The following is a 24,085-nucleotide window of genomic DNA, read 5'->3' as shown; positions in this document are numbered from 1 at the left end:
TCTTGGATGCCTTTGTTGGATTCGACTGTTTTAATTAGTATTTTTAACATGTATAGTGTTTAAACCTCAAGTGGCTGCACAAGGAATGGCCGCTTACTAGCTTATTGGTTCGTCCATCAGGTGAATATGTGGTTTTTTCATTGGTTGGTTTGGCCACAAGTATCTAATAGGTTTCCTGATTGGACTATTGTTAGCTAAGGAGGATATAAAAGGTGTCAGTTTTTGTTAATCTCTCCCTTGCTCTTCCTCCCCCCTGGCCTGAGCTTCCTTTTGTTCCCTTTGTCTCAGTTCATCAAAGCTGGTGCCATGTGCTCTGTGACTGTTTCTTTGTTTTAAACTTTTCCAATAAAACCTTGTGAAGCACCAAGTTGTTTTCAACTCATTCCTGGACTCCTGAAAGAACCTGTGGATTCGAAGATAACCGAATCCGACACCTTGGACGTTTTTGGGAAGTTGCACCTTCATATTTTGCTGGAAGTTTCACTATCTCTTACACTTATTTTGCAGTGAAAAATTCATTTGCAGTGTGATCTTCAATCTGAAAATAACACCACCTTTTCACACATAGAACAACCCCATTTTCCTTAAAACCCCTGCTATTTAAAGGGCAAACACTCAAGCTGCATGCTTTGTCCTCACTAAAATTTCTGACCTCACACACCTTCAAGTTCAACCTCACATGTGCCTCATATTGCTTCAGGTTCCAGTATCCACTGTTTTATTTCTTTTCTTTCACATATGCCATGACTCTGGAGGCCAGAGCCACAGTCATTCTCAATTTCCTGGTGTCAGGATCATTCAAGGTTGCTGCTGTTGATCTCTGCCACTTCTCATAGTTTGTTGCTCACTGTTGCATTAGGGATGTCAGCCAAACTCTATATTGAAGGCCAGGAGATTTCACTTGTTTTTCCTCCAGCTCACCAGCTCAAGCACAAGCATTTGCTATGTTTCAGGTTTCCCCAAATTCCAGTCATTTGTAGACTGCACTATATCCTTACCGAAACCTCCCTGGTCACCAGCAGATCCAAGTTGCTTTAACCCCATGGCAGCACCGTCCTACCCCACCCCCAACAATGCAGCCCCTATTCATTCATTGGCAATGCTCCTGAACTAGCTGGAAGATTGATGTTTTTATAATGGTATGTCTCTTTAAGAAGTGCCTATAAAAATTGCACGTTCTGTGGTTACATTGCAACAACTGAGAGGATTTCCAATGCATCAATATTATTGCTACCCTGATACTGACAATGTTAATTTTCAGTGCAGCGTTAGACAGACAAACCCAACAACACTGTCTTATCAACCCCATGTTTAAGGTTCTTGCTCTTTATGCAATTTTCACAAGCAACATCAAGGATGCCTGCCATCCTAGCCATTTCCTTTTCTCTCTTCTACCTTCTAGGAGATGATGCAGGAGCTAGAAAACCCAGATGATCAGACAATCAGCTTCTTCCACACTACTTTCAGACCTCTGAACCAATCACCTCTTTCAGATCCCCTTCCTGGTGGTGCTGTCACGTTCTCAAACCCTTAATTATACCTCTACTGTTATTGTCACTTTACCATTTCTTTTTGCACTACCTCTACAATACTTTGCACCATTCTGTTATTTTTGCACTCATCACTGTATTTATTATTACCATGCATCCCGTTTACTCTGTAAGCTTCACATGAGCAAGGAATTTCATTGCACCCTGGCGTACATAACAATGAACAAATCCGAATCTGCTGTTTTAATCAGAAAAAAAAATGGCATTGGACAAATTCCTACCCACAGAGGTCAGTGAAAGAAATTAGAGTTGGTTTTATGAAACGAATTTCTGGATTTGACCTTTCCACTTCACTGATCGTCATCCTGCCTTTTGATTTCCTATCATTTACAGCCAGGCAATAATGAGCATAGAAGCAAAACTCGCTGGCCTTTATAACCAATTTGTACTTGGATATTTTTGGCAATTCATTCAAAACATAAACATATCATGGTTGCTACAAAAAAATTGGATTTCTGTGGGAAATGAAAATTCACCTTCATCAGTACAAATTACAAGTATTGAACAGCAGCTGAAGACTTAACAGACACATCACCCACCAGCTGCTCAAAAGGAATGACTCTTAATAACAACTTGCATTTCCATGGGCTACGTATCACAAAAGATATTTCACAAGCAGGCCTATGGGAGATAAATATTGACCTAAGGAAATGTGTTCAGATCAAGGTTGGAAAGTTGGGTAGAGGTTTATTTTAAAATGGAGGATACAAAACTGCAGAGGTAGAAAGGTATCGAGTTACAATTTCCTATCTTTTACATTTCAATCTGCATACTAGAAATTGGGTCTAGAGAATATCTCAATTGAATTAATATTCCTGAAAAGCAATCATCAATGCATTTATTCTATATGCCACCTTTTTAAGTTTGCATTGCTTCTATTCCCATCAATTAATACTCACTAGGAAACAGACTTGAGCCATTTGCCACCCACAAAAGCACCTTGCACAAACCTAAAGGGATGCAAGTAATTAGAGACAAAACAGGACCGGTAAAAAAAATTAATGCAGCTGCTTAAGTTGTTCTTCAGCATCAGTACGATAAACACAACCCCTTCATTTTTGCTTGAAGCCCAATTAACCGTCTGAGCCTATTCCTGGTTCAATACTGATGACCCTAGTCATCTGTTAGCCTGCATTGTTACACTTGACTATAATAACCACACAAAGGCAGAACACAGAAGCAAGGTGCAGCTGTGACAGGCTGTGCGAAGTGATTCTCAAAAAGAATCAGGCAAAAAAAAATCCTTGAATAGGAATCCTACTCTAAATTAGGTGTGATTAATGACTGGTCGACAACGGGATGACCCTAATTAAATAACAGTGGTTAATTAGTGAATGATTTATGCAGATGAAGGCACTTAGAGATGTTGGAAATGGGATTTCTAATCAAAGTAATATGTACAGCTAGAAATGGTGTTGATGGGTTTTAGTCTCAAGAGGAAAGGAAATTCCTCTTTAATCCCCAATAAGATTGCATTTAGAAAAATGTTTGTATTCCATAGAAATTTTCATAATGTAAAGTAGATGTACTAGAAAGGCACTCCCCTAGATCCAATAAAAATGCAACAACTTAATTTTTCTGGGAGAAAGCCCCATCTTCTGCCAAAGAAGGAATCCATATTTGATTTATTCTATGCATATGGTGTACAGAATCATTTTTCATTGAGACAGGGAGGTGAGGGGAACAAAGACCTTGGTAACAGTTTTAAAATATGAGCAGCCACAAAGCTGTATGTGGCTTTAAAGTAAACCTGCACTAATTGTATCACTGTCTTTGTGTCCCATAAATAACCATTTCACAGTGATGGTGAAAGTTGCCTCAGGTTGTGGTCAGTGTTGTGACCCTTCCATGTTGCAATCCATCCGTGTTGTTAACACAAACCATGGGAAGACAAAAATGCTCTAGTGAATTTAAACATTGTCCTTTCATCTTGTGGACCTGGGTTCAAATGCAATCCACACAGAGGTGGCATAGTGCCTCCTTTCCTATTATCATTAATAGTCCTAAATGAAAATAGATTGTCTGATTCCCATATACATCAAATGTAGAGCACAAATCTGCATTTGAATCTATCATTAATCATATTGTGTTCCAAGCTTCCCACATCAGAATTGTATTGTATTTTTAAAGGACAAAGAAGCTCATTAAAATAGTGACCTTAGGCAACAAAAATACAGAAGAATCAAGGAGTGGTACATCAACAAGAGCAAGTGGCCAAACAAACCATAATTATTATCTGCAGGCCATGGTTCTGCTATTTTCACGATCTTACTGGTCAGCTCACCAGAGAATTGAGGATGTTCTTAATGCAGATGTCACAATGCTGCAATAGGGTGAAGATATATCAAAAGCAAACAGCTTCCATCTATCTTACACCACTTATATCCCTTTGTGTCTCATTTAAAGAATCAGAATTTAGAAATATCTGTTTTCAATACTACACTAATATCACTAGGAAGAAATGTTACAATGTACAACTAACAAAAAAAAAACCTGGAAACCCAGCATTAAACATGTGGAACACTTAATTTTTAATGGGGCAGTAATCTGGTTTTAATGGATATTCAGACACTGCTCAAAGGCAGAAGCTTAGCTTGGTCAGATTTGACCAGAACAGCAGTTTTACTTATGTAGACACAAGAAATTCTGCAGATGCTGGAATCTGGAGCAATACAAAAAAAGTGCTGGAGGAACTCAGTAGGTCAGGTAGCAGCTAAGGAGGGAAATAAACAGTTGATGTTTCGGGCCAAGACCCTTCATCAGGACTGGAAAGGGGGGGAGTGGGAGGAGCACATGCAGGCAGGTGATTAATTAATTTAATTATTTTTAAAAAAATTTTAATTTTATTTACAGCGTGGTAGCAGGCCCTTCCAGCCCAACAAGTCCGCGCCATCCATTTTACACCTAAATTAACCTACCCGTACGTCTTTGCAATGTGGGAGGAAAGCGGAGCACCTAGAGGAAACCCACGCAGACACGGGAGAACATACAAACTCCTTACAGACAGCGACGGGAATCAAACCCCGATCGCTGGCACTGTAATAGCGTCACGCTAACCGCTACGCTACCGTGCCAGTGAGTTCAGGTGATAGGAGAGTCCAGGTGAGAGGGGGAAGGTAGGTAGGTGAGGTGGGGGGGTGGAAGATGTATCACCTCTCAGCTTATTACAAGCTGAGAGGTGATAGATAGAAGAGGTAAAGGGCTGAAGAAGAAGGAATCCGGTAGGACAGGGCAGTGGACCATGGAATGGCAAGTCTTTGAACAAAGATTAACACTTAAAATTGAGGTGATTGCCAGAAATGTTAGTCTGTTCTGATTAGGATACCAATTTTATTCTACACATCACCATTCGATCCTTTCAAAATCCTAAAGGTGTACTGAAGGAATTGAAGCAATACTTCAACAACAAAAAAGAAAAAGACTCCTGAGGTGGTATGAATCTTGTTTTGAAAAAATACACCATTCCTTTTACTCTTTACGTCTTGTTCCATTGATTTTCAGAAAACGATGCCGGCTACCCTATCTATGCATCTTATAATTTTGTATACCTCTTTCTGGTCACCACTCAGCCTCCTCTGCTCCAGGGAAAATAAGCCTGGTCTATCTAATCTCTCCCCATAACTAAAGTCCACCAATCTGGGCAACATCCTGGTGAATCTTCTCTGCATTCTCTCTTGCACAATCACATCCTCCTTTTAGAACTGCACATAATACTCCAAGTGCGGTCTAACCCAGTGTTAATAACATCCCAATTTTTATATTCTATGCTCTGACCTATGAAGGCAAGCATGCCAGATGCCTTCAGGAAAAAAACTCCAAATCCAGGGACAAAAACCACAATTTCCATTGATATAGCATCTTTAATGAAGATAAAACATTAACAAAATGTGGGGCCAAGGGAAGTATATTTAGGAAAATGACCAAAACTTGATCATAATGGTAGGTTTTAAGAAGCATGAAGGAAGAAAGAGAGGCAGAGATGTTTATGGAAGGAATTGCAAAGCTTAAGTCCTAAGCAGATGGAAGCTGGTTTTAAACATGGTCTATACACCAGACATCAAATTTAAAGTTAAGGCAAGGGGGGAGAATGGCACAATGCAGAAGAATTTTAAGTGCAGTGGATAAAAGGAGGATGCAAGGCTGAAAAGTCAGGGCAGCTGTGGAAGGATCCAATGACACCATCTTTTCTGAATCATCTCAATACAACAATTATCCTTTAAATGACAACCAAACTGTATACAATGTTCCAAATATGTATATAAATTTAAACATACTTCCAGAGCACTGAACTGGAGTAAATCCTAAACCCCCTAGAAATGCTGAAATATATTAGAGAGTAAATAAATGCAAATATTTTTGTTTTGAAAACCAGTATGTCCCACTACATATATCCATTGCCTTTGCTTTTTACAGGAAAGGATCAATGCAAACCAGTTCATAGAAGTTTAGGGAGGGAATTCCAGAGCTTAGGTCCTCAGTGGGTGCATTATTCTGTTCATTATCCTCAAGACACCTACACCAAAATAAGTAAAAATTGCCCAATAGCAAAAAAATTCCTTCAAATTAGCTTTTATCACTTAGTTAATGACCTTCTCATCAGAAGCGGATGATTGTCAAATAGAAGAATTTTTAGGAAATAATAATAATTTAGTAAATATGCATTCGGGCCTTGAAATTTGGAATTTGGAAACTGGGGAAGTAAAATGGTTGAAAGCAACACCACCCTCACCTCAAAACCTCCCTTTTCAAAGATTGGAAAGCATTACCACATAATAAAACAGAAGCTCCACTTTAGCCAACAAATGGTCATTGAAACTTGAAAAGGATGAATAAAAAAAATCTACAACTTCTTCTAGGTCTTCTTGCATGGTGAGGATCAGTTCACAAACAATAGCAAACAGAATGTTAAACCAGATGTTTCACTGCCATCTAGTGATGTTGTTTGAAACTGCATGCTGTGCACAATGATGGGGAAGCAAAGGTAAAAAGTACATGGAGGACCATTGCATTAAATTTAAGACCATTTTCACCACAATTCCTGTTTCATTTCTCCTCAGTAAAACAAATACCTTCTACATAGATTTACTTCAAATTTTCAGCACAAACTTTTGAAAATTAAGTAGCCTGAGCATGTAAATTAGGGAAGGTAAATTTCATTAAAATAAGACAGGATTGGGCAAACATACCCTAGCAAGGATCTGCTGCAGGTAGGTCTACATCTGCACAGTGGGAAATATTCAAAGGAGAAATAGTGAGAGTTCAGGGCCAACAGGTCCCAGTAATGGTAAAGGCCAGAGGTAACAAGTACAGGGAACCCTGGATGTTGAGGGATATCGACAGTTGGATAAGAAGAAAAATTGAAACATACGGCAGGTATAAAGGACAAAAGACGGGGGAGGCCCATCATAAGTATATAAAGTGTAGGGAGGCACTTAAAAAAGAAATTAGGAAGGCGAAGGAGAATTATGAAAAAATCACAATCCGACAGGATTAAGGTAAATTCAAAGGCGTTCCATAAGTATAACCAGGGAAAGAGCAGGGTTAATTCGGGACAACGGGGAATCCATATGTGGAGACAATGTATAGGTGAGGTCCTCAATAAATACTTTTCATCAGTATTCACAAAGGAAATGTACTTTGCAGTAGGAGAATTTGGTGAAGGGGTAGGTAAAAGTCTAGTCCAGGTCTCCATAAATAAAGATGAGGTACTGTGCACAGTTTTGGTCACCCTGTTAAAGGAAGGATGTGGTTAAACTGGAAACAGTGCAGAAAAGATTTATGAGGATGCTGCCAGGACTAAAGGGCCTGAGTTATTGAGTGAGTTTGGCCAGGCTAGATCTTTATTACTTGGAATGTACGAGAATGAGGGGCAACCTTATAGAAGTGTTTAAAATTATGAGAGGCATAGATAATGTGGATGATAACAGTCTTTTCCCCAGGGTAGGGGAGTCCAAAACTAGGGGACATAGGTTTAAACAGGACCTGAGGGGCCACTTTTTCACAGAGAGGGTGGTGAGTATATGGAATGAACTGCCAGAGGAAGTGGTTGAGGCAGGTACAATAGTATCATTTAAGAAGCACTTGGATAGGTACATAGAGGGGCTGGTCATAGAGGGATATGGGCTAAACACAGGAAATTGGGACCAGCTGCAAGGGCACCATGGTTGGCAATGGACTGGTTGGGCCAAAGGGCCTGTATCCATGCTGTATTGCTCTATAACTCTGTGATTCTACTCAATGCCTTCACAGGCTGAAAGGTGGATACATCCCCAGCGCCAGATGAGATTTATCCCAGGTTGCTATGGCAGGCAAGGAAGAAGATTGCTGGGGCTCTGGCTGAGATTTTTAAGCCTTTACTTGCCACAAGCAAGGTACCAGATGAATGGAGGACAGTAAATGTGGTCCCCCTTTGCAAGAAGGCCTGCAGGGAAAAGCATGATCATTATAGACCTGTGAGGCTAATACCTGTAGTAGGGAGTTTAATGCAAAAATTCTGAGGAGGAAGATTAAAGAACACTTGGAAAGGGAGTATCTAATCAGAAATAGCCAGCATGGCTTTGTCAAGGGCAGATCCTGTTTGACTGAATTTCTTGAAGAGGTAACAAAGTATATTGATGAGGGCTTCGGCAAGGACCCACATGGGAAACTGGTCCGAAAGGTTAGGGCCCATGGGATTTAGGGAACTTGGTAAAATGGAATCAAAATTGGCTTTAAATTGATAATAGGGTGCTGTTTTTGTGAATGGATGTCTATAACCAATGGTGTTCCACAGGGATCAGTGCTAGGACCCTTGCTATTGGCATTTGAATGATTCGATGTAGATGTAGAAGGCATAATCAATAAGTTCACAGATGACACGAAGATTGGTGGAGTTGGTGATAGTGTGGAGGGTGGTCTTAGGCTGAAGTGTAATATCAATGTGTTGGTGAAATGGGCTGAGAAATGGCAGATACAGTTTAATCCTGATAAATGTGAGGTGATACCTTTTGGGAATACTAATGCGGCTAGGAAATATAACATGGTAGGGTCCTAGGGAGTATTGAGGAACAGAGGGACCTTGGTGTACAGGATCATTAAAGGTAACAGCACAGGTAGATAATGTAGTTTAGAAGGCATATGGGATGCTGGTCTTCATTGGTTGGGGCATTGAAACAAGAGCTAGGAAATTATGATCCAACTTTACTAAACATTGGTCAGACCTCACCTTCATACAGTCTGGTCACCACTCTTTAGAAAAGATGTGATAGCGCTGGAGAGGATGTAGAGGAGATTCACCAGGATGTTGCCTGGGATGACGGGTTTCAGTTATGAGGAGAGACAGGAGAGGCTAGGTCTGTTTTCTTTGGAGCAGAGGCAATAAGAGGGGAAAATAATTGATGTTATGAGGGGTATAGATAGAATAGACTGCAGGAAACTAATTCCCATGTTAGAGGTAAATAAAAGTAGAGGACATTGATTTAGCCGGGATCTGAAGGGAACCTTTTTCACCCAGAGAGAGGTGAGTACCTGGAATACACTGCCTGAGAGAGTGATGGAAACAAAGTCACTGACAGAATTCGAGAAGTGTCTAAATGACCATTGAAATCACATAGGCATAGAAGGCGAAGGGCCAAGTGCTGGAAGATGAGACTGATATAGATGGATGCCCACTGCTCAGCATAAATATTGTGGGCTGAATGGCTTGTCTCCATGCTGCTGGACTCTATGACTCTATAGTTATGAAAGCTTTTAAAATGATATGTTAAGTGGAAGTCCAAGTGGACTAAAATATCTCAAAGGGTGATAATACAGTTTTTTCAGTCCTTAGGACCAATATTCATCTTTCCATAAATACCATGTTTAAAAGTATCTGGAGATTATTTCAAAGAGTAAAAACATTACAGATGTGTCTGCATTTTTTAAAAAAATAGGGATGGAACAATGGCACAGCTAGAAGAACCACCGCTTGGCAGCACCAGAGACCCACGTTCAATCCTGACCTCAGGTACTGTCTGTGCGGGCACAACCCTCCCCACCATTAAGGGCATCTTCAAGAGGCTGTGCCTCAAAAAAGCGGCATCCAACACTAAGGTCCCTCACCATCCGGGACATGCCCTCTTCTCGTTACTACCATCGGGGAGGTGGTACAGGAGCCTGAAGACCCACACTCAACGATTCAGGAACAGCTTCTTGCCCTCCGCCATCAGATTTCTGAATGGTGAATGAACACGACCTCACTGTACCTTTTTTTTTGCACTGCTTATTTAGTCTTGTAATTTATAGTAATTTTAGGTCTTTGCACTGTACTGCTGCCACAAAATAACAAATTTCACGTTATATAAGTCAGTGATAATAATTCTGATTCTGATAACATGGGTTTCTTCTGGGTGCTCCAGTTTCCTCCCACATCCCAAAAATGTGCAGGTTTGTAGGTTCACTGACCACTGTAAATTGTTCCTAGTGTGTAGGTGAGTGGTGGAATCGAGGAAATGTTGATAAGAATGTGGAGAGAATTTAAAAATAGGGATTAATGTAGGATTAGTGTAAATGGGTGGTTGATGGTCAACGTGGACTCAGTGGGTCAAAGGGATTCTTTGTTCTGTATCTCTCAATGACTCCATCCTAGACATCCGAAATTAGAACAGAAAATGTTGAAAACATTCAACAGATCAGGTGGCATCTCTGTGGAGAGAGAAACAGACGACCTTTCATCAGAAATGAAAAAAGGATAAAAATCGCAAAGGAGGAGGAGGGGTGGAGAAAATAAAGTGAATGTCTGTGATGAGGTGAGGCCCAAAGGAGACTGAATGACAAAAGCCGTTGGTGCTGACTGAAAGAGGGTGGTGAATGTCTGGTAATCACAGCTGTCAGGTGTGGATGTGAACAGAACAAGATTAGGAGAAAATAGAAAGAAAAAAAGATAATGGAACTGAGATACAAAACTGAAATAAAAGAGAATGATAGAAATGCTCAGCAGGTCAGGCAGCATCTATAGAGGGAGAAAAATAAAAAGTTTGTATTAGAACTGGCAAATTCTGATACAGGCTGGAAAGGTGGTTTATCTGAAATTGTTCAGTTCAGTGTTGAAACCTGAGGGTTTTAACATGCCTCGTGGAAAGATGAAATGTTGTTCTGTGGGGTTGATAGAAAGGCCAGAGACAGAGAGATCAGAGTAGGATGGGGATGAGGAATTAAAGGGAGCGGTAACCAGGAGGTCAGAGTCACGTTGCAGATGGAACAGAACTGGGCTGCATTGCAGTGACCCAATCTGCATTTGTTTTCTCCGACATAAGGACGACCATTTTGTGAAAACTGAATGCTGTACAGTGAATTAGAAGTAGTGCAAGTAAATTGCTGCTTCACCTGAATGAAGTGTTTAGGCTCCTGGAAGGTGGGAAGGGAAGAGGTAAAAGTGCAGATGTTGCATCTCCTACGGTTGTTCCTGAAAGTACTATGTGAAGGGGAGTAGATGTTGGTGGAGATAAGAGAGTGAACCAGGGACGGGGATGATCCCTTCGGAATCCTGAAAGGGAAGGGAAAACACATCTGGTAATGATATCATGTTGAAGATTATTGAATTTCTATGGCTGATGTGGTAGAAAATGACAATTACATTGGAAAGGGATGTGGCTGTGAAAATGAGTCTTGGCAACACCTCATCAAAACCAAGAAGGGAAACAAAATCATTAAGGGCGAACATGGTAAAGGGTACAAATGGAAATCCTGTCAGAGAGCAGAGCTTCATCAATATGTGGACTCCTGGAAAAGGAGGGGCAGTGAATTCAACAGTAATCAAAGATTTAAAAATACTGCAGATGCTGGAAAGATAAAAGCAAAAAGATGCTGGAACCACTCAGTAAGTCAATTAGCATCTGTGGAAAGAGTAATAGAGTTAGTGTTTCAGGATGATGACTTTCCATTAGAATTAGGAAAAGTCCATTATTAGAATAGTTCATAATGTAAAAGGGCATTATTTAATTTCAGTCTGTTAGTTCATGCAACATAGACTGTTACAATCCCATACACTTGAAAAGTGCTTCATTTGTTGTGAAGTATTTGGAATTTTCTGAGATAATGAAAGATACGAGATAAATGCAAGGATTTTCTTCTTATTTAAAAGAAACAAAGTAAACTGGAATGCAATGTGCATACTGCACTAAATCTAAGCAAGTGATAAACACTTATCTCTGGGCCTGTTTTCCTGCAGCAAAGAAACGGGGACTTTGCAATTAGCACACTCCTTTGATGAGAGATGAACCTACTCTTTGTTCAAAGATCTAAGTCCAAACAGGACAGTACTTTACAGCATGTAAAATATTAACTCTGTTTTTCTATCCACAGATGCTGGTCAATCAGTTGTGTGTTTCCAGCATATTCCATTTTTATTTCATTTTGCCAGTATCTGCAGTTTTTTTGCTTTTGAGTTAGTTACTAAGCAGTTTTGTAAGAAGGTTTTCAAGCTGAACTGTTAAGGCTGCATACAATGAAAACACTATTAGAACCTGGCTACCCAGCCCAAATAGACCTGATTATGGATACATATTCTGACAAAATATGTCAGGTTAGGCTGTGCCATGCTGGCTTAGCTAAGTACATTAATGGTTTACTTAGTACACTGCATGTGTCCCTTGTCATTGATCAATAGCAGCATTTTTTTCTGCTTTACTGCAAATGGCTCAGGCTTGGTTCAGGTCAGGTATGGAAGTGAGTACTCAGGCTTGAGTTTGGTCCACATCATGTTTCAGTTATATAGAAGAGAAGACATTTAAATGCTATCACAGGTGCAGTAGAGATGGTTGGGTTTTTCCCTTGCCAATCAAGCTTGATGTCAAAACTGCTGTGAGTGAGTAAGATGAATTTGATGTACAGAATTAAATATAACTCTCTTCCATTCACTGCCATTTTCTGAGGAATTACCTGCTTTTATTGGGATGGTTGCTATAGTTCTTTTGGTTTTTTTCCCACACTTTAAACAGTCATTTCACTGAGTAAATTGATCTTGTTTTTTTATATAGTAGACTGTTTGCTTGAATCGTACACACTGCCTTATCAACTTATTGGCTGATACAGTCAAATACTCTGAAACATCAAACAAGTTATTTTTCTCTCCACTGTTTCGGCTTAAAAGGCTGAATGCTACCTTACTTTAAATAACAGTGACTACACTTCAAGAACTCTTCACTGGCTGGAAATGCCTTGGGAAATACAGATGTAATGAAAAGTGTAATAGAAATGCAAGTCTTTTTTTTAAACATTTCAGGTTAAAATCATAAGAGAATGGAATAATTGGAAAGGAATGGAGGACCATTCAGAAAGAATAGGCTGTTGAGGCGGAAATTTATTGAATAGTTATTTCAAAGAACCAGCCCAAACATGAAAGACCAAATGGGCTCATGCTTTTACAATTTATGATTCTAGACAAGAAATACTGGAAGTTCTTTCATTTCTGATAACTCGCTTGCACTGGCCAATGGTGGTTATATTGTTTGTATTTTATAACTTTGTTGCAGAGCAGCATTTTTTGCCCCCGTTTTCTGTTCCTGTCCAATTCCTACACCCTTTTAGTTTAGTTTCAGCTGCCATGCCACTTAAATGTAGCAAAATTAATTGAAAAATAAATTTGACTGACACCAAGCAATAACATTAGCCAAAGGAACTGCAGTGCTGATTTCCTGATCAACAACAAGAGAGGGAAAATTAGATAATCTGCCCAGCTGAGTGACATCTTGATAACAATTGTGAATCAATAGTTTTCTATTTCCCGTAAAATATAAACATTCATCAAAGTAAGATCAGTATCATTATTAAAGCCATTTTATTCTGATGGGATTGGTTTATTCCAATGAGCAGGAGGGCACCTAGTTGAGTTATATCCGTGGTCAGAGTCACTGAAGATGGTTCAATAATCCTGCAATGCAGTACAATATGTGCCAGAAATCATTCATCACTGTCCTGGGTAGCTGCTTTATGAATTTTTTTTTCAAAAAGCAGAAAATTAGGCTGCAAAATCTAAGTAATTAGCTGCTTTAAAACCAAATTTATTCAGTAGCATAGGTTGATTTTAATCAACATCAGCAGCAAAGCCCATCTAATACAAACTGAAAGTTGTCACTGTTTAGCTGTCAAATTACACTTTGTGACTCAGTGGGAGTTTGCAGTGGCAAGGAAAAACGAACAGCAAGGTTCTCCATTGTATTAAAATTAGAGTCAAGCCACAGCACAGTTGTGACTGCAAACCCCAAATTACGAAGCACTATTATTGGTGCTCCTCGAACTGAGAAATAGCAAAACTACACAAACTCCCTTATGAAGCCCTTTCATAGATCAACAAAATAGATAAAGACATTTAGCTCAGATCAGAACATATTCCCACATACAAGGAAAAGAACTGCAATATCTATATCTGTTTCTTTCTTGTAGAGAAAACCAATATTCAGGTTAAAGATACAAGTAGAAAATTGAAATGTAAGATGCAAACAGGTAGCTGCTTGCAGCGTGGATTTTTTTCTCTTCTGTTTCATATCGCTGCAGCTGCTTTTAACCCAATATCTAATTTAATTCCCCCATAAAAGGTGTTATTGTCCCAAGCTAAGTACAGATTTCTACCAATGAGGATCTCCCTGCTGCTGAGGAGGTGTTCTGTTTAGTGCTAATCCAACATTGAAGCTGGATTGAGTTCACCGTGGATGAGTGAATCAGATATAAAACTGCCAAACTTACCTCATATTTCCAGCGATTAAGAGGCACAGGTTGTAAATATGAGAGAAGATGAACAGGAAGAGAATAGCGGAAAAAAACATCACCATCCAGGAGCCGTGATCTTTTCGGAACATCTTTAGACGAAGTAACTGACCTGGTGCAAGAAAAATTTAAGGCAAACTTACTTCACTTCAGTCTGATAAAGTTACTCCTTCATACATACACCATGGTGATCTGCCTCAATTTTTTCTTTAAAAATGGTCTTTCATGAATCCTTTCCATCGCTAATATCATTATGATACAAAGCAGCTCAAAAAAAAGACAAAACTGGGTATTAAATAAAAGTGAATTTTAAGAAGTACTGAAGAGAGCCCCAGAACATAAGGTTGTTTGATATTTAGTCAACCCTCGAACAGAAGGGACAATATATTGATGGATGAGCTTTGACAGGTCAAATCTTTCAATCACCCTGACAGGCCTTCAGGCCCCATTATGGGCCAAAGTGTGCTCGATCCTACCTCACCACCTGCACTCTGCCCCCACACTAACCCCATGACAACACTTACCTGCTGTTGCCACGAGATCCATTATACTAGAGGCCACCATTTTGTGGCCTCTCTGTGAGGAGTCATGTGGCATGTGGGGTGACCTGGCCTCAGATGTGGAACGCAAGGACACACCCCCACCACTGCCCTGATATCTTTTAACAGTTTACTGCTGACACTATTTTTAAATGCGTCCGTGTACATCAAGTTTGCTGATTACACTAAGATTGGTGGAGTTGTGGACAGTGTGAGGGACTATCAGAGAATACAGAGGGATATAGATCAGTTACAGATATGGGCAGAGAAGTGGCAGATGGAGTTTAATCTCATCAAGAATGAAGTGTTGCACTTTGGGAGGTCAAATGAAAGGAGAAAGTATACAATGATAGCATTAACTATAGAGGGATCTTGACATCCAAGTCCATAGTTCACTGAAAGTGGCTACGCAAGTGGATAATGTAGTAAAGAAGGCATATGGCATGCTTGCCTTCATTGGTAGGGGTGTTGAGTATAAGAATAAGGAAGTCATGCTGCAGCTTTATAAAACTTTAGTCAGAGCGTACTTGGAATAATGTGTGCAGTTCTGTTCGCCCCATTATAGGAAGAATGTGGAGACCATGGAAAGGATGCAGAAGAGGTTTACCAGGGTGCTGCCTGGATTAGAGGGTATGAGCTAGAAAGAAAGATTGGACAAACTTGGATTGTTCTCCCTAGAGCGTTGGAGGCTGAAGGGAGACCTGATAGAGGTTTTTAAAGTGATGAGAAGCATAGATAGGGTAAGCAGTCAGAATCTTTTCCCCAGAGTAGAAATGTCAAACACCAGAGGACATGCTCTTAAGGTTAGAGGGGGGAAGTTTAAAGCAACATGAGGGGCAAGTTTCTTCACACAGAGAGTGGTAGTTATCTTGAATGGGTTACCACGGGTAGTAGTGGAATAAGGCAGTTTGGCAGAGTTTAAGAGGCTTTTAGATAGACACATGAAAATGAAGGCAATGGAGGGATATGGATGATACACAGGAAGAGGACAATGAAAATAAATTGGCATCAAGATCGGCACAACACCATGGGCCGAATGGCCTGTCCAGTGCTGTGCTGTTCTATGTTCTATATGTTCTATGTTCTATATGTTCTACAGAAACATTTAAAACAATTTAAACAATGGATTTAAACAATTATTTTTTAAATTTCAAAATAATGTAAATTAAATAAATTTAACTAAAAATAATTAAAAACTGTAAATTAATTAAAAATATTAAAAATTGAAACAAAGAAAAATAAACAGAAAAGTTAAATGGACCAAAAACGTTAACTCTGTTTTTCTGTCCACAGATGCTGCCTGACCTGCTGAGTGTTTCAGCATTTCTGTTTTTATTACAGATACCCAGCATCTGCGGTTTTTTTTTGATTAACCGCATCTTTCTACTCTTCCAATTTAAGTCCAGTGGTGGAGTGAGAATTCGGGTGTGCTGGAACCTCATCTCCAGCTCTTCTCTGGCTTCAACCATCTAGTCCGCAGACATGGCTAAGGAGGTCATACTGAGTATCAGAGGACGGATGAGCAGCAGCTCCCAAAGTGAACCACCACACACATTGGAGCTCAATTCAATCCTTTGTTAAACTGTGCTAGAGCCATAGAATCATCTAATGATGAAGCATAGGAGCGAGGCATTCAACCAATTTTGGGCAATCTCCTGCACTAGAATTTTTCCCGCTTCAAATATTTACCCAATATTTGTCAGAAAAATAATTTTGCAGGCTACATGTAGGAAAAGACCTCTTGAATATTGCCAATCTTCATCTAAAGATGGTTTAAATCTTGCTGGCATAATTCCTCCTCAAATTTTCCATGTACTGCATGTCACATTTATGGTAGTAGTGGCATAGAAAGCATTACTATCTCTGTCATGTAATATGTTGGACATATCAGATGGGTTGCTAGGCTTCAGGCAATGAATTTGATTCATGCAAGCTAAAAGAAGATTCAAGGTCCTATAATAACTGATGATGTACAAACTGAAACCAGGAATGTACGTTAGATCATTTGTTGTGGCAAGGCTGCATGGCTAAAGTGCTACCAAAGTCTTTCAAGATCATATATATGAAAGAATTTTAGAATCAATAGTGTCAAAAAAAGATTTTGGGATAAAAGTTGGAATCACCTGAAATAGATAAAGAAATTTTGGTAAAATATTCATCTTAACCGCATTAATTCTGCCTATCAATGATAGAGATAATGGGGACCATTTCATAAATAATTGTTTAACGTGAGCAATTAAAGGTAACAAGTTAACTTTAAACAGGTCCTTATGCTTCTTGGTAATTTTAACACCCAAATACATAAAATGGTCAGTCTTTCAAGATCAATCATCTCAAAATCCTGCTGACTGAAGGACAGGGGGTTGTATCCACATCCAGGTCCCTCTCCTTATTCTTCCAACCAAAGTTAATCATTTCAATGTGCCAAATTTTTTCTGCCATGTGTCCTCCTAGTTCACCAATCTATGTCCTCCTGAAGTCTCTAACTAAATTCCCTGCTTTCTGTGTTTTAGAATTTTGAGTCAAGAGCCAGCTCAATCTCAGTCATTAATACATTTCACACAAAAAGAATGGTTACAACAGCAACACCTGGGAGAAACAACAGCACATCTCCCTCCAATTGCCACTTCCCACTGCCTTCTGTCCTTTCCCCAGTTTTGTATCCATGCCCCTTGAACAAGTGGGCTTTAATTTTGAGTCCTGAAGAAGGGTCCTGACCCAAAACGTTGACCGCCTGCTTTTCTCCACAGATGCTGCCTGGCCTGCTGAGTTCCTCCAGCGTCATCGTGTTTTTCATCGAGATTCCAGCATCTGCAGTCCTTTGTTTCTCTTTAATTTTGCTAACATGTCTATTATGTGGCATTTTTTCAGAAATCTTTCACAAATCCACATATACAACACAATTGAATTAAACACTAAAAGCAATGGTGGCAGATAGTTGTTTTTATTTGTACGAGCATTCTGGTCCAATTCCCTGACAGAATCACAGGTTGCCTGTGTCAACCTTTAACGAATCATGGGATTTCAACAGAAATCAAGTTGCGAATAATCAAAACCCAGGCTGAAGCCTGAGCTAGAACAACCTTATTGGCAGAATAGTTTGAAGAAAAGCAGTGTTCTCTCAGTGTCCTGGCCATTATTGCTCATTCAAACAATTTAATCAAGAACATATCTAGACATTCATTAGCTGTTTTGGGGATTTAACTGCACAAACCTGAAGCTGTGCAGCAGGTAAAAATGACAACACTTGCACATCAAAAAATTAACTGGGCAACACTGTGGATGAGGAAAATTTTAATACTTCTTGCTTTCTTTACATAGAACCTGATGAAGATTCTTAGTTTTCTTTCGACTATCTGCAATCAGCATAGAGAAATGGATTTATTCCTCATCGCAAAAGCCTAGAGCAAATTCAAATCAAATTTTAAATAACTGCTGTTCTAACCTGCAAAGCCTATGACATATGTAGATCATTTGCCAAAGCTCTTTGTATAGTGGTTGCCACACAACTATATCTGAATTCCAGATGTGATAATAATTATCAACTATTAATTCCATGGCTTATCACTCTTGAAACAATCAAATAACCATTTTTTTTAAATGTTCCCGAGCACAGAAAATATGTACATTGTAAAGAAGTTGGCGGATGATGCAAAACTCGGAATCGTAGCATGTGGTGAAAGAGACATGGACAGGTTATCGAATAATTGAGTACTTGGCAGTTAAAACTTAATGCAGAGAAGTGCAAGTGATGTATTATGATAAAAAGGGGACAGATTTCTACCCCTATATATTTTAGGTAATGAGCTTTGCTTTAGACATTTAAAGGAGTGGGTGAGGGATAGACATGCATTTGGGGGAAGGAAGGGTTAAGGTTTTGCACCGCAAAGAGTTCCAGCAAAGACTATTTCTGGCTGGACCCAGAGGATGCCTGGAATCTCCACCCATACTCCCTGCATACCTGCTTTTACCCAGGCCAGATGCAGAGTGTTGACCTTGTTGACCCTCTACAAGGAGTTCCAACAGCAATACCTGGGAGGTATAACAGCACATTTCTCTATAGTCACCACAATCTCTGCCTTCTATCCCTTCCGCAGGTTTGTATCCACGCCCCTTATGTAGCATAAATGGAATGATTTTCGAAACTGAAGATGAGCATATAGGTTTACATATACACAGAAATGCATAGCAAATGGGTCAGGTATTAAAAAGGTACACGGAATACTTGGGTTGCAAATAGAATGGCCTGAATCATATTCAAGGGCCCGCTCTCCCAGCTCATACTATTCCCATGGTACTACTCCCTTCTGTGATCACAGGACTGCCTGTGAGCTCACACCTTCACAGCCTCAGCCATCCAACTGAAGCACAATTATCTCACACATAATGACTGGGCCTTAGACATTAGGACCTGATGACCTTTTGACAGTTTGTGCCAACAAAGGCTTTTTCAGCCAGTTTTTCAATGTCTTTGATGATACAAAACACTTCACAATACTTAAAATAGACAAACATTTCACAAAAATTTGAACATCATTACAGAAGTAACTTAAAATAATAAATTTAGCTAGATTTATGAAACTATCAGAAATGAATAAGAAACAAATATAAAGTGAAATGAAAAATAAACAAAAATCTTAACTTTCACTTATCTTTTTTATAAACGGTGATCTCATCCAGCTGAACAGGGCTGGGCTAGATAAAAATAGCTGTGGTTGGCAATAAACTGGGCAGCCAGATAAGAAGTGTTTCCTGTTCTTGAGCTATTGATCAGGAACTGCCACTGGTCTTAGTGCAGAGTCCAGTGGTAAACTCCAATGTGTTCATGACTTCTGCACTGTAATGTACAAGCGTAGATGTTATACACATGCTAATTCATGAGAAGGTCATAGTTGACGGTTCTCTTCTGAACTGCCAGCCAGAGCTAAATATGACTTGGGCTATTATAAATGCATAAGTATAGTGCTGGAATTTTATAATCTCAGGTTAGCTGGACAGTTCCAGGCACCACACTTTGGGAAAGAGGTAACAGCCTTAAAAGGGTACTGAAATAATTTACTGGCATCTTGCAGTGAATAAGGAGAGATCAGGAAACAATTGTCCTTCTTGGAACAGTGAAGGTTAAGAGAAGGCTCACAGCCACTTTTTCATTATGATGAGAGGTTTTTATAAGGGCGAATAGAGAAAAATGATTTCCTCTGGTAAGTGATCCAATAACTGAAGTACTGCCAGATGGTCTGATGAGGAGATAAGGAAAGGGAATTTTTTTTGCAAATAAGGGAGTGAGAGTTGATGCTATAGGTACTTTTAAAAGTAAGGTTGAGGAATTTACAGGGTACTGCCAAAAGCAAGAGTATGGGTGAAAGAATGACTGCTCTTTCAAAGAGCAGCAGAGTGCAATAGGCTGAATGGTCTCCTTCTGTGCTGTAGGTAGCTATGAATATATGATTCCTTTCCTTGATAGTTTTATATCTTTAGCTGATGAGCACTTCTAATTTAGACATTTTCTCCAAAAAGGATTATCTTTAAAAAATCTTAGCATGTTGACTGATATCAGTGAAGAGCAGAACATTAATATTCATTGATGCCTCACGTTAATAAGAATCTTCAGAACCCAGCATTCTGAATGGAGTCAAGTGCTGCAGTAATCAGCTTTCACAGCTGGGCCATCAACTTGTCATTTCTTGCGATGAAATATAGTCATGAATAGAGATTCAAGTGTTGGTCTCTAATAAGTAATAGGCATTGGGAAAGCAATACAAAATGGATCGGATGGCCAAATAATGACAAAATGTTTGGTGGCAGAAGGTAAGGAATGAGCAGGAAAGGGAAGAATCTGTATTACAGAATTTTTAACATTTACATCCCAAATCTAATACAATATATCAGCCACATTGTTCATTCATGGTTTGCTTTCATTTGTAATGAATAATAGCGAGGTTACTGACAAATAGCCTTCAGAATATGGTCACAGCCAAACTGATGTTGTTAATGTTTGGAATCATTACAAAATGTAAATGTTCCACCCACTGTCATTTCCAGAGTATCTGCAGATATAGTGGCAGAATTTTGTTAGAAGTGCAAGTCACTAGAGTAGCGACCTTTTGAAACAATAGGTCTGGGGTTTGCAGGAAACACAGACTAGTAGGGGACAGAACAATTGAGTCCAGGTGAAGAGTCTCGACCAGAACCATTGATTGTCAATCTCCCTCCATTGATGTTGCCTGACTTGCCGAGTTCCTCCAGCACTTTGCATGTTGCTACAGACCAATAGGTTGGGGTATACAGATAATGAGAAGGCAGTGCTGACAGAATCTCCCCCAATGCACGTCAAGAAGTGGCACTGAAGATAAGATAAGATATCTTTATTAGTCACATCTACATCAAAACACAGTGAAATGAATCTTTTTGCATAGAGTGTTCTGGGGGCAGCCCGCAAGTGTCACCACGCTTCCAACGCCAACATAGCATGCCCACAACTTCCTAACCCATACGTCTTTGGAACGTGGGATGAAATTGGAGCACCCAGAGGAAACCCATGCAGACATGGGGAGAACGTACAAACTCCTTACAGACAGCGGCTGGAATTGAACCCAGGTCACTGGCAATGTAATAGCGTTACACTAACCACTCTAATTACATCCCAAAGAATGTTCCATTGTTTCTCAGCAGAGGTTATTTTGGACAAGGTGAAGTGGGGAAAAAGGGGAATTCACAGCATGACCAACTTATATGCACAATATTCGAATGATGGCTACTTTGATCACTTTGCACTAAAATGGACTTTTTTTTAAATTGTGGTTTTTCTTGTAAAAGTTGTGTATAATTTATGTTTAATTGATGTTTTACTTGTGAATGCTGCTTATATGATGCTATGTGCCTGTGATGCTGCTACAATTAAGCTTTTCATTGCACCTGTGCATACATGTACTTGGGCATATGACAATCAACTCGACTTTGACTTTAAAGGAGCAACTAGTATAACTATCAGTCTGCAACAACTAAAAGGCTGATATCAGTTGAGCCCCTTTTAGTTCCTGCCTCAGTGTAAGAGTTTGTGGATGTGTGGGACAAGAGGAGTGTGGCAATGAAAGCTTCAGCATGGTGTTACACAATGATACACACTCAAAGTTGCAGATTCCTCATGGGTCATGTTTCCTAAATCATGGGCACAGAAAACTATCATTGCCTCTTCTCATGTGGGCATGTACCTTATTATGTACTCCACATTCCTCATCTCAAGTACCTCAGTGCATTAACCTCACGTACCTCAACACATGTATATACCCCCCATCACATGTTGCTGTAAGATAACTCACAATGACTGGTTATGGAATGGCACAGAAGCAAGTTTCCATTCGCAGGAATGAGTAGCACAAAATTCTCAAATAAGAAAAAAGAAAACAAAATAAGGAAGATCACAAGAGGTATTTAGATCAACACATGAACAGGCAAGGAATGAAGAGATATAGACCATGTGCAGGCAGATGTGCAGCTTAAATTGGCATCATGGTCAGCACAGACATTGTGGGCCGGAGGGCCTGTTGCTGTTCTGTACTGTTCTGTGTTTTATCACCTTACTAGAAATATATAGATGCTACTTTTTCCAATTTAACTCTGTATTTGTTGTTAATTTTAGTAAGCAAACTTCTGTCCTTTTTTCCACCACTGGCAGCATTGTGCAATAGCCTGGCTATTGAGGAATTGTATTGGTATCTTTAAGGTCACCACATTGAAACTAAACTTGGTCAATAGGCAGTGACAGCTCTCTAACTGTAGAGCAGTGGCCCCAAATGTGACTGCAGAAGGACAGCCCCTCTCAAGGCATAAAGGGAGGCTACCAGACAGATTTTGCTGGGATCATCATTCTATTGTGTGCATACATGGTAGTGTAGTAGTTAGCATAACACTATTACAGCGCCAGCGACTGGGTTCAATTCTGGCCACTGTCTGTAAGGAGTTTGTACGTTCTCCCTGTGTCTGTGTGGGTTTCCTCCGGGTGCTCTGGTTTCCTCCCACATTCTAAAGACATATGGGTTAGGAAGTTGTGGGCATGCTATGTTGGCGCCGGAAGCGTGGTGACTCTTGCGGGCTGTCCCCAGGACACTCTATGCAAAGATGCATTTCACTGTGTGTTTTGATGTACATGTGACTAATAAAGAAATCTTAACTTAGGTTGCGAGGATTAATGAATCAAGCTAACAAAGACGTGAAGAAAAAGTCTCATTGTCAATTTATTCTCACACTCAGAGGCAGCATTAGGCTATGATGAGATCTGCTGAATTACTTGAATATATGCTTGGGACATAATATAAAAATGAAGTTAATGTAATACATCCACTACCTCATTATACTGCAACCTGTGCTTGACAGCTGTATTTATTTTCAGAACCGTGTTAGCACATCCTTTGTGTTTCCAGAGCCATTAGGAAGCAGGCTGGCTCATATCGGTCAAATCAGGACCTCTTGTTGGCAGGACTTACAATGATGTAAAAACGTGGCGTGCATGATACTTCAAACACAAAGAGGAAAGGTTTCTCCATGCCAGAACTCTGCAAACAGCTCAGGTGCACAAATGAAGGCAAGTCTCAAGCAGTTCTGCAACAGTTCCCTTGAGCAAACCTAAGTTTTTGAGAGCTGTATTTTGCTTAGGTAAGGAAACTGTCTTGATAATATTGCTTCCAACTGTTGAAAGATTATTGCAAATACATACAATCTTAAGAAAGCAAGTTTATTTTCTTCCTCGCATTTGTTACGTTGCATTGAGATGAATGGGAATGCCGAAAGAGGATCTGGGAGCAGATACCCCAGCATAAGCAAATTTCCACAAGTTCATGTACTACTTGGGCTATGTTGTGACTGACTGAACTGTGCCACATGGCTGCTGTAACTGGGAGGTATAAAAGTCTTTATTTAACACAGCAGATCTTCTGGAGAGAATCTAGTTCACCTCTCCCGAAACAATGTTTTATACTGTTTAAACACAAAGATAACAATAAATGATTAACTACAGTTTCAATGGCTATAATCACCTACTTAATGTTAACATTTTGAATATAAACAGCTAACTTTGCAGAATTGCATATTTACAATGGTAGCACATCCCATCTAGCAGAACTGCTTTGAATATTCAATACTGGTGAATGGTCCAAAATCTTCTGAGCACAAACCCCAGACATGCAAAATATACCTCTTTCTGTTACAGCATTGAGGGATGGCTCCCCGAATATACAACTAGCCAGAATATTACATGACAAAACAGACCTGTCCTGAACT

The 24,085-nt window shown here is 39.7% G+C and overlaps 1 protein-coding gene across 12 annotated transcripts in view; it reads right to left on the bottom strand.

The window, feature by feature from the left end:
* tmem117 (transmembrane protein 117) overlaps window positions 1-24,085 on the bottom strand; it is a 244,938-nt gene that overhangs the window by 146,235 nt on the left and 74,618 nt on the right. For 10 of the 12 annotated variants that reach the window (XM_052030128.1, XM_052030137.1, XM_052030134.1 and 7 more), the window contains one exon: window positions 14,250-14,382. The exons of the other annotated variants lie outside the window; for them this stretch is intronic. In XM_052030128.1, the coding sequence (XP_051886088.1) occupies window positions 14,250-14,382 (133 nt within the window). The remainder of the gene's footprint in view (window positions 1-14,249; window positions 14,383-24,085) is intronic. 12 annotated transcript variants of the gene reach the window in all.

Source organism: Pristis pectinata, chromosome 15, assembly GCF_009764475.1.
Source record: "Pristis pectinata isolate sPriPec2 chromosome 15, sPriPec2.1.pri, whole genome shotgun sequence".
NCBI lineage: Eukaryota > Metazoa > Chordata > Chondrichthyes > Rhinopristiformes > Pristidae > Pristis > Pristis pectinata.
Note: the sequence above shows the minus strand (reverse complement) of the source record. Positions and strands in the feature narration are given on the sequence as shown.